This window comes from Monodelphis domestica, chromosome 2 (assembly GCF_027887165.1).
Source record: "Monodelphis domestica isolate mMonDom1 chromosome 2, mMonDom1.pri, whole genome shotgun sequence".
NCBI lineage: Eukaryota > Metazoa > Chordata > Mammalia > Didelphimorphia > Didelphidae > Monodelphis > Monodelphis domestica.
Genome location: NC_077228.1, coordinates 197,302,155 through 197,321,996, shown reverse-complemented (window position 1 = coordinate 197,321,996; position 19,842 = coordinate 197,302,155). Strand labels below are relative to the sequence as shown.

Genomic DNA, 19,842 nt, shown 5'->3' with positions numbered 1-19,842 from the left:
GAAGGTAAGGGTTTTTTTTTTTTTAAAGACTTATGGGGTATACAGGGAGGACTCACACCTCTGGCTTGCCTAGCTCTTTTCAGGGTTGCTCTTCCACCTTTGGTGTCTGCCACTCAATTCTCATCTGTGGCTCTAAAAATCTGTAGCACATGGAGAAACCATACCCCTTTAAATCTCTCAGCAGAAGGGCTATCCCAGGTCGAGGCAACCAACAGATGAGTTAGGGACATGTCTACCCCATGCTTGTGAAGACTTCTTCTCCTGGATGGGCAGATGAGAACAATTTGTTCCAAAGATCATGGAAGTGGCTGAAGAAGGTACTGTGGAGCACTCAGTAGAACTTATGCATACAGCAAAGACAACAAGGCCATCCTCTTCATCCCTGGCCTTCACCAGGCATCTTGATTTTGTTCTGCCACTGGGTTTGGATGACTCTAGAAAAGAGAGTGAAGCTGACAACTTTGTACAGCTCTGCCTTACCTAAATACAGTTCACTGGAGAGTCAAGACATCTCCCTGCCATGTCTTTGGTTCCCATCAAAAATGGAAAATGAACAACAGCTCAGATTCTACTTTCTGCAGACCTGACCCAGTTCCCTTAGCTGCTAGTGTCTTCCCCTTTGAAAATATCTTCTAACTATTCTTTCCCTTGTATATATCTATTAATTTATATATTTTCTCCCCCAACAGAATGTTAGTCCCTTGAAGACAGGCATGGTTTTTTGCCTTTCTTTGTCTATTCTGTAAAGGCAGCTAGGTGTTGAAGCTGATAAAATGTGGGCCCTGGGATCAGAAGACCTGAGTTTGAATCCAGTATCAGCTGGATTACTCCTTGTCTGACACTGGCAAGTCTTTCTTTTTTACTTTCCTCAACTGTAAAATGGGAGTAAGACTACCACAGAATAATATCTGCTAATAATAGCCTCTCTTGATCCTCCCAGCATTGCCATGAGGTTCAACTGAAATAATATTAGAAAAATGCTTAGCACAGTGCCTGGCAAACTATAGGTATTTAATAAATATTTGTTCCCTTTTGGTTAATATCTACATATATTAGCAGTGTGGCATATAAGTGCTTAAATGCTTGTTAATTGATTAATTAACTTGAACTCAGGTCTTCCTATACACTATGACATCGCCTTGCATTGGAAACATACACAATAAAAAACTAAGATATACAGAAAACACATACATACACATACAGAAAACCAAAGTCATACAGATACATATTCTACAGGTACTCACTGACTCCCCATCCCCCATAAGCTCTTTGAGGATATGGATTGTTTCATTCTTAAAATTTGTATCTCCAGCACCCAGTAGAGTGGTACATAGAAGCTTAATAAACGTTTGTTGATTGATGGATACAAATACACACTTTTATATGGTTATGTTGACACACATCTAATAAGAGGCAACATGTTACATTAGGAAGAACCCAGGAGAGTGGGTAAATCAGTCAGTCAACAAAAAGACCCAGGTTTTTAGGTCTCCCAACTCTACAGTATCATTAACTAGCTCTGTCCTCTTGGGCAAGTTACTTCCCTTCCATAGTCCTTGGTGTTCTCAATTCAGTACCTTCATCTATAAAATGAGGGACTCACACAAAATCAGTTCTTCATGCTCAAAAGTCCCTTCTACTTCTGACATTTCTGTATTATTCTAAGGCCCCTTCTATCTCTGATATTCTATATTTTATATTCAAGGGCCCTTCCATCTCTGAAATCTGCATTTTGTGTTTTAAGGTCCCTTACAGATCTAACATTCTAGATTCTGTGTTCTAAGTTCCCTTTTGGCTCTAACATTTTGTGTTCTAAGTTCCCTTCCAGCTCTGATAACCTATGGTCCTTTGATGCAGAGAGTAAAATACACCTGTAAAACATGTTTATCTCCTTGCAAGTCAGCCCCTCTTCACTCTTTTCTTGCTTCCCACATACGATGGCAGTAACTACCCTTCCCCAAGTCAATGTCTCTAGAGTTTTTTCAACCCTAACATTGCCCCACTACTCTACCCACTCAACTATAAGCACATACTAGGAACATGCCTCACATATGATCAGAAGCACCACACAGTCAAAAGTTGCTGGAGAAATTCCACATATACTTCAATTTACTTGCATTAACACTCACAAGCACTTTATCTTTGTATGTCTCTGTCTGTCTGTCTCTATCTCTCCTTCTCTCATTCTGTCTCTCTTTCTCTCTCTCCCTCTCTATCTATATCTCTCTCCCTCTCATTTTCACTTCTCATTCTCTCTGTCTGTCTCTCTCTGTCTCTGTTTCTCTCTCTGCTTCTCATTCTTTGTCTCTCTCATTCTCTCTCCCTCTCATTTTCTCTTCTCATTCTCTCTGTCTGTCTCTCTCTGTCTCTGTTTCTCTGTCTCACTCTCCCTCCCCTCTCATTCTGTTTTCTTATTCTCTCTCTCTCTCTCTCTCTCTCTCTCTCTCTCTCTCTCTCTCTCTCTCTCTCTCTCTCTCTCTCTCTCTCTCTCTCTCCCCTCTGGGCATGAAGGGAGCAGATATAGGAGAAGATGTTTCACGTTTTCACATGCTCCTACTTCTATACTCCTACACACTCTGATACACCCACCCGCACATCAACACATTCCTGCACACCTGACATCCACACACACTCACGTAACCTGGCCTGACACCTACATTCTTTCTGACCCCTTTCTCCCCCGTGACTCAAGAGCATCCTGGGGATGAAATGGTTAAAGGCTCTAGCCCCAGTCCCCCTCCCTGCTGCCCTCTCCACACTCCCCCACCCCCATTATCCACCCTGCTGGACTCCATCAATAATGCAGCTTCCAGTTCTGGGGATCCAGCAGGGGGCCCCCAGCCTGAGCACCCCTCCCGCTCTCTACCCCACCTCCTTCCAGCCCCAAAGAGGAGAGAGTTCTCTTCTTATTGGTCACCTTTCTAAACACCCTCTCTAAACTACCTAGGTGCCAGTCCTAAGCCCAGGACGCTGGGATTCAACCCCGAAGCCAGAGCCTGAGGGAGTGGGCAGGAGGGACCTGCAGCCCGACACACTCCCACCCGTCCCCACCCCCACTCACTCACTCATTCCACAGAGATAGAGACAGGGAGGCAGAGAGAGAAGCAGAGACTGAGAGACCCAGAGAGAGACAGAGTGAGAAGAGAAGAAAAAAAGCCTGCAAAGCCTCGTTCCCCATGGCTCAGTACTGTATTTTTATCTGTGCGTGAACAGTCCTCCTCCACACGTTGCCTGCCTGTCACCGCACCCTGTGAGGGGAAGGGGAGGGGAGAGAAGGGGAGGATATAGGGGAAGGAAAAGGAGGGAGGAAAGCGGGGGAGCAGAGCCCCAGGAGGAGGAGAACGGCTCGGGACCCACAGGCTCCTCCGGTTCCCCGGACCGCAGAGGCAATAGAAGGACCCCCCCCCCCCATAACTTCCCGCTTCCCACCATGGATCCCAAAGACCGAAAGAAGATCCAGTTCTCCGTGCCCGCGCCCCCGAGCCAGCTTGACCCTCGCCAGGTGGAGATGGTAAGCAGAGAAGAGGGCACCGTAGGCTGGGGGGGGGTGCCACTGGATGGCACTGTGGGCACTCAGGGCTAACTCTAGTCCTTTCTCTCTGCCCCCGGGAAGCACCCACTTCCCTTCTAACATTCTATTTGACTTTTTTTCCCCCCTCTCTCGGATACCTGTCCAGCCCACCAAATGCCAGGCTGGATTCCTGCCTGCTAGAGGGGGAGGGGTGGGGGCTAAGGGCCAGGGGTGAAGATGGATGGTCCAGGAGGCAAGCAGGGTGGGATGGGGGTAGGTTCCCGCTACCCAGGGGAATGTTAACATGGGGGGGGGGTAGGGAACCGAAGCTTTCAAAGTTAGCTAGAGTTGGTCAACTTTTTCTCGGGGCACCCTTTCTCTCTCTCTCCTGTCCCCTAGCTCTTTCAGCGAGAACAGTGGGCAGCCGGACAGCCAGGGGTGCTGGGCGCTTGTGGGTCAAACCCATGAATGTATCTCTAAGGGAACTTTCCAACCTCCTCTAATCCCCTCCACCACACATGTATTGTCCCAATTCCTTCCCCATAGCGGTGCTCCCTCCTATCTGAGAGGGGCCCGTCTTAAAGGACATTAGCGTTCCTTTCCCGAGGGACTCTAACACTGACCCCATTATTCCCGCCCCCTAAAGAACCACTTCTAGCTTTCTCTCTGAGTACCTTGTCCCCTTCTCTAGCTTACCCACACTTCTTCATCCTGGCCCCATTCATCTCCTTTGGGGCCGAGGTCCCAGACTTCCCTGGGATCCTTAGAGTCTCCTTGTGAGGCTGTGGGAAATAGTCCCCCACCCCCAATCTCTTCCCTTCCTCTACTTGCAACGGGGCTGCATCCCTGGCTAGAGAACAGCAGATAATCTGCCCCAGGACCCTTCCTTCAAATCACTTCAAAATGTTTGTTAAACCCCCACCCCCAGCTCTAGAGAAAAATAACTCAGCATTCTGGAGACTCTTCCTGGGGTTTAACACTCCTCCAAAGGGTTGCTGGCACCATGGGGGTGGATTGTGGGGGTCTGGTCTCTTTTTGACCAGTCAAGAATGGCAGATGTTATCACCTCCTGCTGAAATATAGATGATTTTGAAGAAGAGCAAAGAAAGTGGGAGCTCTAAAGGAACCGATCCATTAAGTCGGTTGGAGGAGGGGAATAGGGACAATAATAACAATTATCCCTTATATTTACATATCAATCTACAGTCTAAAATGCATTTTCCCATACATCGTTGCATTTTGGAGGGTGGGGGCCAAGGGGCCCTTGGATCTAAGCAGAACTATTTTTTTTTTTCTGGTTAAGGGACAGGGTGGGGGAAGGGTTGGTAATCTGGCATGATGGAGATAATTGTTGGATCTTAACTCTCACCTGGTTCTCTTTGTGAATTTCCCTGGAGCCCATAGAAGGGACCTAATTAATTGACGCCTCCACTTTTGGATCTCAGGCACTGGAGGCAGCCAGGACTAAAATCACTTGCCTTCTTGTCGTGGCACAGGCACCTTGGGAGGTGCCTTTCACTTTCAGCCCCCTTAGGGAGGCAGGCTTATTCAACCAGAGGGGGCCTACGTCAGAGTTAAGTCCTGTTGAGGGACCCCTGGATAGAGAGAGACCTCCCTCTCACAGGAGGTTTCCCACTCCCATTGAGACTGCATAGCAGAGAATTAGACCCAGAGAACCACACAGTAAGTAGCAGACCCCTTTATGAGAGAGACCCTATAGAACATATAGGGCATAAATCTCTTCCACCTGGGGATCAGTATAATGCTAGACTGAGACACTTCCAATGCTTATAGTGCCCATCTCCTCCACCTCATCTCCGCAGGTGGATTAGGTTTCCCCTAGAGCCCTCGAACTGACCTACAGGAGGGCAGTGCCAAGTGGAACATGAGGGCATCTTCCCCTGACTAGTACAGCCCTGGCAACTGAAGCCAGACTCAGGTGTGCTTCCCCTGTGACTTCCTCAAAGACTCTGAGGAAATATCCCATTTCTCTCAGTCGTCTGTGATTCAGGATTGAGGGAGGAGATGGCTCCATAGATGGCGACTCAGAATTGACCTCTAGGGAACACAGAGCCCTGTCTCCTGGTATATGTAAGGGTTGTCAGATTGTCTGTAGCACTCACTATCCTGGCCCCTATTTTCTTTCTATTTCTGCAGATCCGCCGCAGGAGACCAACCCCTGCCATGCTGTTCCGTGTTTCAGAGCACTCTTCTCCAGGTGAGGTCCCTCCAGATAGAGATCGGGTTCCGGCACTTGGTATTGCCCTGTATCTCAGCTGATCGTGTAGGTCCCCATCCTGCTGTTACCCCTAACCATTACCATCTACTCTACTTTCTTAGGCCCTTCTGCCCTTGGGTTCACATCCCTTATCCCCTTCTTTATCAGTTAGTCCACTTGTCCCATCCCCTTGGGCTCCCATTCTAAATCTATCTATCTCAGGGGCAGTTGGGTGGCTCAGTGGATTGAGAGTCAGGCCCAGAGATGTCCTCAGTTCAAATGTGGCCTCTGATGCTTCCCAGCTGTGTGACCCTGGGCAAGTCACTTAACCCCTATTGCCTAGTCCTTACTGCTCTTCTGCCTTAGAACCAACACATAGTATTGATTCAAACATGGTAGGTAAGAGTTTTTTTTTAAAAAATTAATAAATCTATCTATCTCATTCTTCAGGAGCCCAGGAAAATGTCCTAGTAGTAGGAAGCTAGAGAGATGGAGTTGGTCAAGGACCCTGGATCTCTGAGGTCCTCACTGTCAACCCTAGTCCACTAAGGGGTCCCAGACTGGTTCCCTTAAACATTATCTTGAAGGACTACAATTTTAGGAAAATAATGCTGAATCCACTGTCTGTTGTTTTTGTTTTTCTGGTTGGATGATGGTCTGGTTCCAGAGGAAGAAGCTTCCCCTTATCAGGTAAGAGTTTCCCAGATAAATAGAAACAGATGGTGCCACCTAGATCAATTCAACCAATCTGATTTAATTCAACAAACATTTATTAAATATACATTATATACAAAGAATCGTGTCCTTTTGGGGGTCACCCTATCAGCAAAGTGTCTGAGCTGTTAACTCAGAAAATAAATTTGCATATGAATTTCCATTTCATTTGCAAGTTATTCATATCTTGCCCTTGACCCATTGATAGACCCGAAAGGGACCTTAGAGATCACATACATAGACCAGGGTTCTTAGTCTGGAGTCTAGAGCTGATGATAGAGTTCAGGAGGTCTGTGAAGTTGGGTGGGGAAAAAAAGGTACATCTTTATTTTCTCTAACTTAAATTCAGTATTTCTTTCAATTATGATTTTTAAAAATTGATTATACCTAGGAGGGGTCCATAGGCTTCATCATATTGCCAAAGGGGTCTATGATACCAAAATAAATCAGTTAAGAACCCCTGATGTAAAGCAGCACCCTCATTTTTACAGGGGAGGAAGTAGACTCAGAGAATGGAAGTAAGGTTCAAAGCTCTCACAGCTTTTACCTCTTGGTTCTTATTCTACTTCCTATATACTGAACAGGATCTGGTTCAGGACATTGGGTGGGGCCTCCAGAGAGCTAGAGGCAGTGCCAAGAGGCAAGTACCTTACAGGGTCACTGCTCACTCTTAGGTACCTCTAAGAGTCCATTATCAATTTCTTCCTCTTCTACAGACATCAGGAACCAAGGTGGGCAACTCCTTGAGTCACCCTCAGAGGCTGGCATAACCACTCTCCAAGCAAGGGTATCAGAGGCATTTGCTTGGCTTCCTCTTGGCATCCAGGCAGGGATGCAGGGTACTATGAGAGACCAAGAAGGAAAGAACACCTGGGAAAAGAGATAGGGTGTGCATAGGGAAGGGAACCAAGTTATAGTGGGAAGGAGAGAAAAGGACAGGGTAGAATAGTTTTGCTCTGTTAACCCCAAGCTTTCCCTCTGGCAGAGATCCTCTGGTGAGGGGCACCACCTCAAGACCAAGAGACCCAACCCCTGTGCCTACACTCCCCCTTCTCTGAAAGGTACTACTTATTCCTCTATCTGTTCCTTGCCTCCTTTCTGGCCCTGGAGCAAAGAGCCCAGAGATGGGGGTGGGAGGAAGCAATGAATGCCAGACTCTGTGTTTTACCAAAACAAAAATGAACTAGTCCATGACTTCAAGGAGCTTACTTTTTATCTAGGAGATATACAATGTAATGGAGATAGATACAGATTATGTTTAAAAAATAATAATTGCAAGGAGTGATACTAACAATTGGAGAATCAGAAAAGGCCTCCTAGGAATGACACTTGAACTTGCTTGAAGAAAGCTAAGATTTCCAAGAGGCAAGAGGGAGGAGGGAAAGTACTATAGCCATAGAGAATAGCCTAGGCAAAGACACAGGAGTAGAATATAAAATATTCTGTCCTGTTCAGTCATTTCAGTTGTGTATGACTCTTTATTATCCTATTTGGGTTTTTTTTGGCAGAGATAGTGGAGTGGTTTTCCATTTCCTTCTCCAGCTCATTTTATAGATGGGGGAACTGAGGCAAACAGCCTAATCAGGGTCCTAAAGCTAGTATGTGTCTGAAGCCGGATTTGAACTTGGGTCTTTCTGGCTCCAAGGCTCATTCCGATATTCACTGTGCCACCTAGATTTGAAATATCCTCTACTGAGGAACTGCAAATAGGCAGACTGGTTGGAACTAAGAGTGCTTGAAGGGAGAACTGTATAATCAGCTCAGAGAGATAGGATAGAAATGTGCTGATTTACCTTGCTTGACTGTACTATTTGTTACAAGGGAGAATTCTACTAGGGTGGAGGGGAGAATCAGTAGAAAGAAACAGTGATAAGGAAAAAAGCATCAATAATACATTAAAAATTAAACTTTACCTGGCCAACAGGAGAGTTGATATTTTATCCTAGAGGCAATAGGGAGCAACTGGTTGCTTCTTGAGTCAGAGCTGTGATTTAGATATATTGATTTGGTGACTGTTTGGAGGATGGACTGGAGAGGGTGAAAGCAGGAATCAGGGACACCTTTAATGAAGACATCCCTGAAATGAGTTTTTTCCCACAACCCCCATCCTTTCTCATGTAATTTAGCTTTTTGGATTAGCTTGAAAAGATTCAATCTTTGAGCCTTAAAAAACAAACAAATGAGGTGGCAGAACCTAAAAACATTTCTATGGGTCTTAGATAATAAAATAAAAATTCATATTTATATAGGATCCCATGGTTTACCCAGCACTTTCGTAGCTTCCCTAAAGAAACTGTGAGATATAGAAAGGCCCACAATACCAGAATCTTCCTCATTCCCCTTTCCATGCCTACATAGATGGAATCAATCTCTGTTTTTCTGTGTTAAAACATTTTCCAAAGAGTTATACATGTATGCATTATATTTCTCTATCTATATCTATGAATATATCTATCACTATGTCTGTCTATGGATGGGAGGGGAATGTCTCCTAGCCATCATCTCTTAGTCTCTTTCTCCAGCTCTTTCCCTTCACTGTATAATTTGGGATTCAGTACTTAAAGAACCTTCCTCCCTCTCAACTCCTGCCTGGGGCTCTTCCTGAACCCCTCCTACCGCCTTTCTCCCTCCCCTTCCCCAGGCCGGAAAGAGTGTAGGGAGAGCTCCTGGGGTGGGGGAGGCTTTAGTGGCTTGCCAGCCAAGGTCAACAGGTGCTTCCAGGTTGGGAGCAGAAAGAGGAGGGAGACGGGACTGTAGCCTATTAGTCATGTGCTCCCATTGCCAGGCCTTTTCTCATCTCTTAGCTCTCTACATTCCCATCTAAAGAGGAGGAAAGGACACTGAGGTTTCCCCCAGAACAAGAGAGCCAGATCCAAATGGAATTAGAGCAAGAGATAAGAATAAACACGAAGAAGGGCCTGAACAGGAGAATGGTAAAAGCCCTGGTGTTTTTCTTGCCCAGAGAATAGGGAAAAATCCAGCCCCTAGCCCACTGGCAGCAGGCTTAGGAGAGAGGCTCCTGGAGACCAAGGGAAGGAGATGACCTCAAGAGAGCCTGGAAGGGTACTCTGGGATTCAATGAGCCTTTTGGTCCAGCCCTACCCCCTCTGCACTTTCTCTTAGGTAAAGGCATCTGACTTGGCAGGGCCTGCCAGGGAAGGAGGGGTAAAGGCAGCCTTGTTCCTCCCAGTGGGGACTCAGTAGCCCAAGGAATGTTCCGCTCCTGGGGTCAGGAGTCCAGGACATTCCAGGTGTGTTAGGCTGAGGGACAGCAGCTAGCTGGGTAAGGGGGGTTCAGGAAGAGCATCTGGGGAGGGGAAGCCCTGAGTTAAAGAGGAGCCAGTTGGATTAGGCAGGGGTAGAGAAGACCAAGAGGCCAAGAAAGCCGGATTCCAGCATGAGCACAGGGTGTTCACTCCTCTCAGGAGCTCTCCCCAGCCTCCACTCCCCACGACTCACACACACCTATTGTTACAAGCTCTGCTCACCGCTCAGGAGCCGTGATTCCTCCCCCTCATTGGGGGCTGGGGGATGGCTCAGCCTCTGCCTGCTCTCCCCTGGACCCCTATCCTCCAGGGGGCCCACAATGTCATCTTTTCTTGACATCAAAATATGCCTCTTCCTTGACTGATTTCTCTGCCCATCTCAACTCCTAAAATCTCCCACCCCTTCCTCAAAGACTCTGCTAAACTGTCCCGAAACCTCCCCATCCCCACGTTCCCTGGACCAATTTGTCCCTCTCTGAACCTCCATGATTTTCCACTTTGGATGGAGAGGGGGGAAAAGCAGGAAGAACATAGAGGATGCTAAGTGCTTTGAGATCTTGGGTGGTTGGGAGAACCTAGGGAGATGAGGTATTAATGTATATCTAAGCAACTTGCAAACTTCAAATGCTATGTAAATGTTAGCTATTATCATAATTGTTTATTTATCCTCTAGGCCAATGGCTGGGGTCTTCTAGAAAGTGAGGGGTGAAAAATTGGAGGGCCATGATAAAGGGGAGGTTTTTGAGGGGGCAGGGAAGGGAGGGGGTAAAGAAAATAGAAAGAAGAAGAGAGGGAGGCATTTGGAAAGAGAGGAGAGGGCTGGTCTAAGCTCTCGAGTCCAAGGAGAGCAAGGACACAGAGGTCCTAGGTTTTAAGTTGATACAAGCCTCTGGAGCGAGGGACTAAGGACAAGGGTGGAGGGATTTATGATGTTTTTATTGCGTCTCTAACTTTCAGAAAGTCAGGCAGGCTGTAGTGAAGGCCTGGGTCTCCTGGGGTGTGGAGAGAAGGGGGTGGAGGGGCCATTGGGAGGCGGGGACCAGTGGGCAGACAATGGAGGCACTGTTGCCATCCAGTGAGCTGGCAGAAGCCAGGACTGCTGTGCTCCCAGGCTCAGCAGGCAAGATTTCCAGCCAGGATGGGCCCCCCTGGGCCTTCCCTGCTGGGGAACTGTGCCAACCTGGGGATGAGGGAGGAGAAGGAGGTGTGCCCAAACTGTGGGGGTTGGGTTGGAAGAGGGCAGGAAGCTGGATCTGGCCCACTGAAGAAATACCTGAGCTGTGACCACCCAAAAGAAAGCTGATTTATTTGTGTCTTGCCTTACATTTCCTTTCCTTGTTGCTCATTTAATGTCTCAAGGCTCAGAAATCATTCCAGACATTTTACCTCATCTACTTCTCTCCCCAGTGTTTTCCCCTCTCCCCCAGTATTTTCTAACCTTGCCCCTTTCTTCCTCCCTGGTATCCCCTTAGCCCTTGCCCCCACTCTCTCAGCCCCCTCATCTCCCCCACTGTCCTTCAGTGTCTGCCCCTCGTTTCCCCATTATCCCCAAATAGTCCAAGCTGGAATAACTCCTCCCTGGACTCCTCCCTGGCTATAGGCCTGGTTTGGGGAAGGTAGAACCATGCCTGTGCTGTCCCCATTGGCAAGGTCTGTGCCCAGCCTGCTGTTTGTCAGCCCTATCCAATTGAGGCCTGTAATGACTTCTGCTTTCTAGGTCAATGCAGAGGGAGCCGGGAAGAAGGGGATGTGGGTCAAGCCAGCAGGGGTTGGGCTGGGAACTTCTGAGTCCCTGGACACTCTGTTTCCGTCGATACAACTTGGTATTACCCTCCTTCCATGACTGTGAACACCCCATGTTACCTAGAAGGAGGCACTCAATTCAACTAAGGGTAGCTGGACCAGCATCCAAGGGTAATCAATGAGCAGGAGATGGAATTGGGAACCCCCCCTGGAGTGGGTGGGATATTCACCCCCAGGGCCAACCAGAAACATTCCCAGTGTGCCAGACCACAGTGGAAACAGCAATGGCTCTGGAGAGGATCTAGGTTCAAATTCTACCTCTGACTTTTATTATCTCCATGACCTTGGGGAAGTCATTTAATTTCCCTTGGCTTTAGTTCTCTTATCTGGAAAGTGAGGGGGTTGAATCTCCAAGGCCCCTTCCAACTCTATATCTATGATCATATGATTATGGGGCAGAGTGTCCAGGGGCTCAAACTATTATTGGTCTCATCTGCCAGAAAAAGAAAGAGGTGATTCTGAACCAGCACATGGCTACCCTGGCAATGGCAGTAGTGATAGGTTTCTGTGACACCACCATATTGCCCTCTGAAAGAAAGCCCTTTGCCTAGGTACCCTTCTGTCCTTGGGGAGGGAAGAACAGCTGGGCATTTCCTCTTTGCCCACTGTCACTCTGGCTCCAGAATATGGCCCACTCTCCAGCTGAATCACAGACCATATTGGCTGCTGGCTTCCTGGCCAGAGAACATTGACTCTATTCTCTGCCCACTTGGTCTTTCCTGGGCTTTGGTGCCTGGCACAAGGTATTTTGGGGTGGGGGAACTTCCCTTTTGCCAGGATCCTAGGGGCCAGAAATTCTACCTCAGAGCTAATCATGGGTACAGCTGGCATTAAGTAGGCCTCACCCATCAGCCTCTCCATGTTTTTATTTTTATTTTTTTCAGTTTGGTTGCTGAAAGCTACTCTAACCCTTTCCCTGTAATGGGGCACAAGAAAAATGGGTGGCATCCTGTTTCATAAGTAGAAATGCCATAGTTTCCCATACCTCTAATCCAGGGACAAATTCCTTGATTCATTCTCCCATATGGCCCTAAGTGACCACATGGGCATGGATGTCCCATGATGCCCTCTCTGTGCTAGCTGTCCAGCGCATTGCTGAATCACACCTGCAGTCCATCAGCAACCTGAGTGAGAATCAGCCTTCTGATGAAGAGGAAGAAGAAGAAGGTGAGCAGGGAAGCCGAGGTTGTCAGGGAGAGGAAGAAGAGGAGGAGGAGGAGGAGGAAGAGGAGGAAGATGACTCCAGCCAGGCAGAGGTTGTGAAGGGCAGAAACAAGCCTGGTGAGTTAATAGGGTTGAGATTGGTGGGTTCCTGAGCAGTTCCTTTATGGCTCTCAGTATCTCTTATATTTATGACATTCCCAAACTGTAGGGGGCTAGCCTCACTGCCTATATATTAAACCTAATCATATTTTTAATAGAGAATTTTATTTTTCCCCAATGGCATATAAGAGCAATTTTCTAACTTCTTAAATCGAAGATGGGCATCCAGTCATTCTAATCCAGTCCATCCATAAAGCATTCTTTAAGATGTTTTCTGGCTCGAAATGCCATGATCTCCTCTAAGACTGGGACAAGAGGAAAGGAATAAGCTGCCACAGGGAGGTTTTAAGTTAAATTTAGATTTTCCCTGTAAGTTAAGACAAGAGAGAGACACAGAACTGATGGTGCTGGAGAGACCCCCTTCCCTGAGGGCCTCTACTCACAGAGGATGGATGCAGGTCAGACTAGAAGCAAAGGAAAGGCTGAGCAGAGCTCTCAAGCTTCCTGTGTTTCTGGACTGCCCTTCTAAGTCTTTCCTCTCTGGACCCTCAACTCAAAGGTGACTCAGGAGTCCAAACCATTGCCCAGTGGTGAGGGGAACAATGCCCTCTAGTGTCTGCATGGAGGCTTGAAGGATCTGGTTCCAACCTCTTCCCCCTCCTTTGAGCAAGCAAGCATTTCTTAGTGTTTCACTGAGCTAGATTCAAATATAAAGAGTGAAACGACACATACTCCCAAGCACCTTATGAGAGCAGGATGCTCTGGGAGAGGTGAGGAAGGAGTATATTCCAGGTAATGAGACAGACAGTGTGAAGACACAAGAAGATCCTAAACATAAACATAAAGATAGCATTGTGGTCTGGCAGAGCCAAAATGTGCTTCGAGATTATCTAATACAATCCCCTAATTTGGCAGAAGTGGAAACTGAAGGCTTGCAAAAGAATGAGGCTATGGGGAATCACAACTGGGGGTTGCTATGTAGACTGTGAATAGAGTTCTAGACCTCCAGATACCTAGAGACCCCACAGAGGGGTTCCCAGACCAAGAATGATGCCCCAGAAGGGTGCCAGAGAGACTCCAGAGAGGAACTCTTAGATCCAGAGAGACCCCCTAAAGAGGAGCCCCAGGTGCAAAAAACACATGAGGAAGTACCCAGAAAGACTAGAAAGAAACCCCATGTGGAAGGTCTTCCAGGTCCAGAGAAACACCTCAGAAGGAACTCCTGTCTCCACAGAAGAATCCTGAACTGGGGATATGCCTTATACAGAAAAGTTTCTTAGAACAGTGTGATGCTAAAACTTGTCACCTTTTAAAAATCCTTTCCTTCTGTCTTAGAATCAATCTTGGGTTTCGATTCTAGGTCGTTAAGGTTAAGCGACTTGCCCAGGGTCACAGCTAGAATGTATCTGAAGTCAAATTTGAACCTGGATCCTCCTGATGCTGGGCCTGGTGCTCTATCCACTGAGCCACCTAGCTGCCCCCTCCTTGTCATTTTCATATAGTAATACTTCATATAGCATCTAGCCTCCAGCTGTCTTGCTCCATTTTAAGCATTATTCCCATAGGGTCTGTCAAACAGAAAAATAGTTAGATGAATAACCATCACTGATATAGCACTTTCAAGTTTACATTCCCATTTGACCATAATATCCTGCTCCAAGGTAAGAAGGTGAGCATTTGCTTCTCTATTTTCTCATCTTGGGGAAGGAGTGAGTGGGAAGGAGAATATCAGACTTTCTCATTCCATAAACTAACTAACTGCCTGAACTTTTGTTCCCAAATTAATCGCTTGCCTTCATTAAAGAGAGAAACCAGTGTATGCTCTGGGAGAGGCAGAACTGGCAAGAGAGGAATTGTTTTTTGGAGGGGGCTCTGCTCCTTCTTCCCTCTCCCAAAGAAAACAGTGAAAAAAATGGAATATGAGCTAGGGAGACAGACAATATTGGGGCCCATATATACCATACATACATACACTGAGGAGGCAGAATGAACTGAGGAAAGATGCAGAAGAGGGCCAGATGGATAAAGAGTTCCTTGCCTCTGTTCCTCCTTCCACTCTCCCACTTTACGTGCAATAGCTGTACAACAGACTTCTTGTGGCCAAGGCCTGGAGGGACCTTGGGAGCGTCCACCCCCACTGGATGAGCCCCAGAAGGATGGAACCTCTGAAGGCAAAGAAGAAGGAGAAGAAGAAGAGGTTGTGCAGAATGGTGAGAGACGGAGGGCACTGGAGGAGGCAGTGGGCAAAGGGGCCCTTTCCAGACTTGAGACTGGGGGGTTAGGACCTGTATTGGGGGATGGCTCAGATGACACAGGGCAGGCTCAAAGAGAGGGCTGCATTCTGACTCAGTTTCATACTTGTCTTACAGAACCTGATGAGGGGACCCAGCACCCCGGGCCTCCTGCTCCTGGCACATAGACACCCCTGAATGCTGTTTCCTCCTTCTACTGACAATCCTGGCCCCCTGAAGAGGGAGGAAGATGGGGGGAACAGCACTGTTTCCCACTCCCTACCCCCTACCTCTCACCTGCCAAGGCTGCAGCTTTCTGATACCTAGGAGACCGAGGCTAGTCTATGTGTTTGCTTGTTTGCCTGTCCCTTTGCTGATGCCCAGGGCCCCCAGACATTGCCCAATGCCTACCCTTACCATCCAGACTTCTCCCCCATTCCCCCTCTCCCCAGCTGAGGAGGTGAGGTTGGGTTAGTTTTGAGTCCCATTTGAGTCCCAGTCCTATCGTGGCCTCGTGCTGAAGATTCCAAGACCCTGGACTCGATGATTGAACCTCCCATCATTTCTCTTTCTTGGAGCCCCCTTCTTCTTAGGCATAGGAGACCCACAGGGCAGGACCCTAAGCCCAGGGTAGGGGAAGAAGCAGGGGAAAATGAGAACTCCCCCATTCCTCTGGCTTCAGGAACTCTCAGCATCTTTCCTCTTGATGTACCCCTTATTGTACCCTTATTTAGCTTTTCCCAGGGCACAGGGCCCAAGTGTCCCTCCCACTTTTTGGAAATTGCCTCTATTCCTACCATTTCTGATGGGGAGCCTGGATGCCTGAGTCCCTGGGAGCCCTTCTCCTCACCCTGAGAAAGGCTGGGGGAACTGTTTGTTTTGTTTTGCTTTGATGCCAGGAATGCAACCTAGCCTATATGTGTGGGATATGTACTTGTTATGGGTGGGAGTGGGACAAGGTTCCCCTCACCCTCAATCTGCCCTGTTGCCCATGTTCCCTTTTCCCTACCTCTGCCAATGGACCTGCTCTCCTCCCTTGCTGGAATAAAGCTTTGTAAATAACTACACTCTGCTCACAGACTTTGTTTGGGAAAATGGGATTAGATTACAGAAGAATGGAGGCAGGGGAGAGTTGGGCTTCAGAGATGGGGCACTGGACTTGAAGGATGAAGAGTAACTGGCTTTGGATCACATAGTAAAGTTGATCCAGGTACCAGGACCAGGGCATAAGTTACTCTCCTTCCAGTTGAAAATTTGGGGGAGGGGGAAAGTGGGATTTATGGACATTCCCATGGCAGATAAAACAGATTTGCTAACTCCTGGGAGGGAAATTCACACTTCCTATTTCCTGTCTTTCCCACCAAAACCAACCAGAATGGATATGGGTAGGGGCAGCTAGGCAGCACAGTGGTTAGATAGCTAGGCCTAGAGTTGGGAAGACCTGGGCTCAAATCTGACCTGAGACATTTCCTACCTGTGTGACCCTAAGCAAGTCACTTAACACCGGTTGCCTAGCCTTTACCACTCTTCCACCTTGGAACCAATATTTAGTATTGATTCTAAGAGAGAAGCTAATAGTTAAAAAAATAAATAAATAAATGGATATGGGTAAAAGAGCTCTCCTACATTAGTCTCAGTTATCCACAGTCTCAGACAAACAAAACACACTAAAGGAGGAGTCTCTCCTGTTTTCTCTTTATGCACAGCTATGTGCTAAAGAAAAACTTTCTCATGATATTCTGGCAGGGAGGGAGATAACTGAGACAAAGAGCTCTTTAAAAGCACTTTTTTTTGGTAGAAGGAGACAGGAGGCATTTCCTCTCTTACCCAGGCTAGAAGTATTGTTACCATAAGAGGCCCAATCCTAACTATTGAACAGTGGAGGAATCCTGACCTATTCTGTTTCTCCTAGACTAGTCTGCACCTCTTTAGGCTGACAGTTACCTGTCCCTGGACTTAGTGCATTCACCTTTAGAACACTGAAGCTCAGAACTCCTGAGCTCAAGCAATCCATCCAACCTTTGATGTCAGGAGAGCAGGGATTAGAAGTATGTGTGTACCAACACACCCTTCTCTAAAAAGTTGTCTGTACCCCAAAGATATAATAAGGAAAAATACCTGTACAAGAATATTCATAGCTGCGCTCTTTGTGGTGGCAAAAAATTGGAAAATGAGGGGATGCCCTTCAATTGGGGAATGGCTGAACAAATTGTGGTATCTGTTGGTGATGGATTACTATTGTGCTAAAAGGAATAATAAACTGGAGGAATTCCACGTGAACTGGAACAACCTCCAGGAAGTGATGCAGAGCAAAAGGAGCAGAACCAGGAGAACATTGTACACAGAGACTGATACACTGTGGTACAATCGAATGTAATGGACTTCTCCATTAGGGGCAATGCAGTGATCCTGAACAACTTGGAGGGATCTATGAGAAAGAACACTATCCACATTCAGAGGAAAAACTGTGGGAGTAGAAAACACTGAAGAAAAACAACTGCTTGATTACATGGGTCATGGGGATATGGTTGGGGATTTAGACTCTAAATGATCATCCTAATTCAAACACCAACAACATGGAAATGAGTTCTGATCAAGAACACATGTAATACCCAGTGGAATTGCTTGTCAGCTACGGGAAGGGTGGGGAAGGGGAGGGAGGAATAGAATATGATTTTTGTAACCAAGGACTAATGTTTGAAATGGGCCAAATAAAATTTAAAAAATAATAATAATAAATAATGTAAAAAGAAAAATAAATAAAATAAAATATGCTGGGGAAAAAAAGGTATCTGTACCTGAAGGTACCTCTACTTCAACACCATCCATTTCCACCTCTGTGGCAACTCTTCTTTCTGATGTCACAAATTACTTTTTCATCTCTAACTCTAGTACTCTCTTTTCCATCCTTATTCTAGATCTTTCTATAGCTTTTGATAATGAAAACCACACTGAACTATTTATTCATCTACTTTCTCTGGCCTTGGAAACTTCACACTCTTATGGCCCTCCTCTGTTTTATCTCCTTACCCCTTGTTCTTATTCCCTCCCTTAAGATGAGTGTTCCCTCTCAAGGAAATGTTCTTGGTTCTCTTCTTTTCTTACTACTTTTTCTCCCTTGGAAATTTTATTTGTGTCTATACCTATCCTAGTGACCTTACTAAAGCAGGGATCATTCCACCCTCCATTCAGTAGACTCCAGTGGCTACCTGTCTCCTCCAAGATCAAATGTAAAGTCCTCTGTTCAGTTTTTATAGGCCTTCATGCACTGTCCCCCTTCCTTCCTTTCCAACCTTCTTACACTTTATTCCCTTCCACATACCCTGAGGGACACTGCACTCCTTGCAGTTCCTCACACTAGACATTTAATCTCCAGACTTGGCATTTTCAGGGTCTGTCCTTCTTGCCTTCAATATTCTCCCTCCTTGCCTCTGTCAACTGGATTCCCTGGCTTCCTTCAAGTCTCAGCTAAAATTTCATCTTCTGAAATAAGTTTTTCCCTATCCTCCTTAAGGCTAGTGCCTTCCTTCTGAGATGATCTCCTGTTTATCCTGTACATTCTTTGTACAGTTTTCATGTTGTCTCCCCATCAGACTGAGTTCCTAGAGACTGTTTTGACCTTTGTATCCCCTGCACTTGGCACAATGCCAGATATGTAGGAGGTATTTAATAAATGCTTATTGACTGACATCTTTCCACAGATGACTCCCAAATCTATCTTCAACTCCAACTTTTCTCCTAAGCTCTCGATCCATTTTTCTAGCAACCTATAGAATAGATCTAACAGAAATTCCTACTAGTAGCTCAAAGTAAACATTCCTCAAACCAAATTCATTATAGTTCTCCCTCAACTGACTCCTTCTGATTTCACTAATTCTTTCTTACTTAAATACTTAAAATACTTACTTAAAATACTTTCATCACTTAAAAAAAGTAAACCCTTATTTTCTTTCTTAGTTAACAGCTCTAAGACAGAAGGGCAAGGGTTAAGTAAATAGGGGTAAATGATTTGCTCAGGATCACATAGCTGGGAAGTATTTGAGGCCAGAATTGAATCCTGGTCCTCCCAACTCTAGGCCTGGTGCTCTATCCACTGAGTCAACCTAACTGCCCCTTGGCATCACTCTTTTTCCATGTCCAAAACCATGGGGTTATTATTGACTCTTCCCACTCATAATCAAACAGTTATCAAGTCAATTCTACATCTCCACATAACTTTGCCAGAATAATTTTTGTTATTCAATAAAAAGGTACTCATGTCTCCCCTCTTTGAAAAATCTTCACAGAGCCCCTTTTGCCTACAGAATGAAGTCCAGATTCCTTTGTTGGTTATCCAAATCATTTCACAATCAGTCATATCTCATACTACTGTTACCCTTACTGATGTATGACTGTGTTTGGGACTATACAAAGTTGATTTAGGACCCTAAATTTAAAGATGGAAGGAATGAAAAACATTATCTGGTTTAGTGCTTTAATTTATAGGTGAGAAAAATGAGACCCAGAGAACTTAAATGATCCAAAGTCAGAGGCAGAAATAATAATAGCTAATATTTATTTTTTTAAAACCTTAACTTCCATCTAGGAATCAATGCTGTGTATTGGTTAAAAAGAGTTAGGCAATAGGGGTTAAGTGACTTGCCCAGGGTCACACAACTAGAACGTGTCTGAGGCCACATTGGAACCTAGGACCTCCCATCCCTAGGCCTGGCTCTCAATCCACTGAGCTACCCAGCTGCCCCAATAGCTAACATTTATGTAGTACTATGTGCCAGGCACTGTGCTAAACCCTCTACAATCACTATCTCATTTAATCCTCATAACAACTCTGAGAGG

The 19,842-nt window shown here is 46.2% G+C and overlaps 1 protein-coding gene across 2 annotated transcripts; it reads left to right on the top strand.

Moving 5' to 3' along the window:
* The first annotated feature begins 2,825 nt into the window (after positions 1-2,825).
* On the top strand, positions 2,826-16,073 carry PPP1R1B (protein phosphatase 1 regulatory inhibitor subunit 1B). Of its 2 annotated transcripts, none has more exons than XM_001370889.5 (7): positions 2,826-3,511; positions 5,669-5,729; positions 6,397-6,419; positions 7,429-7,504; positions 12,593-12,793; positions 14,854-14,985; positions 15,145-16,073. In XM_001370889.5, exons 1-7 carry the CDS (start codon positions 3,431-3,433, stop codon positions 15,192-15,194), a joined length of 624 nt encoding a protein of 207 aa, XP_001370926.1. In that variant the 5' UTR covers positions 2,826-3,430; the 3' UTR covers positions 15,195-16,073. The 2 variants fall into 2 exon arrangements, with proteins under 2 accessions (XP_001370926.1, XP_007482372.1); XM_007482310.3 differs by lacking the exon at positions 2,826-3,511 and adding an exon at positions 5,023-5,194.
* Positions 16,074-19,842: the final 3,769 nt, after the last annotated feature.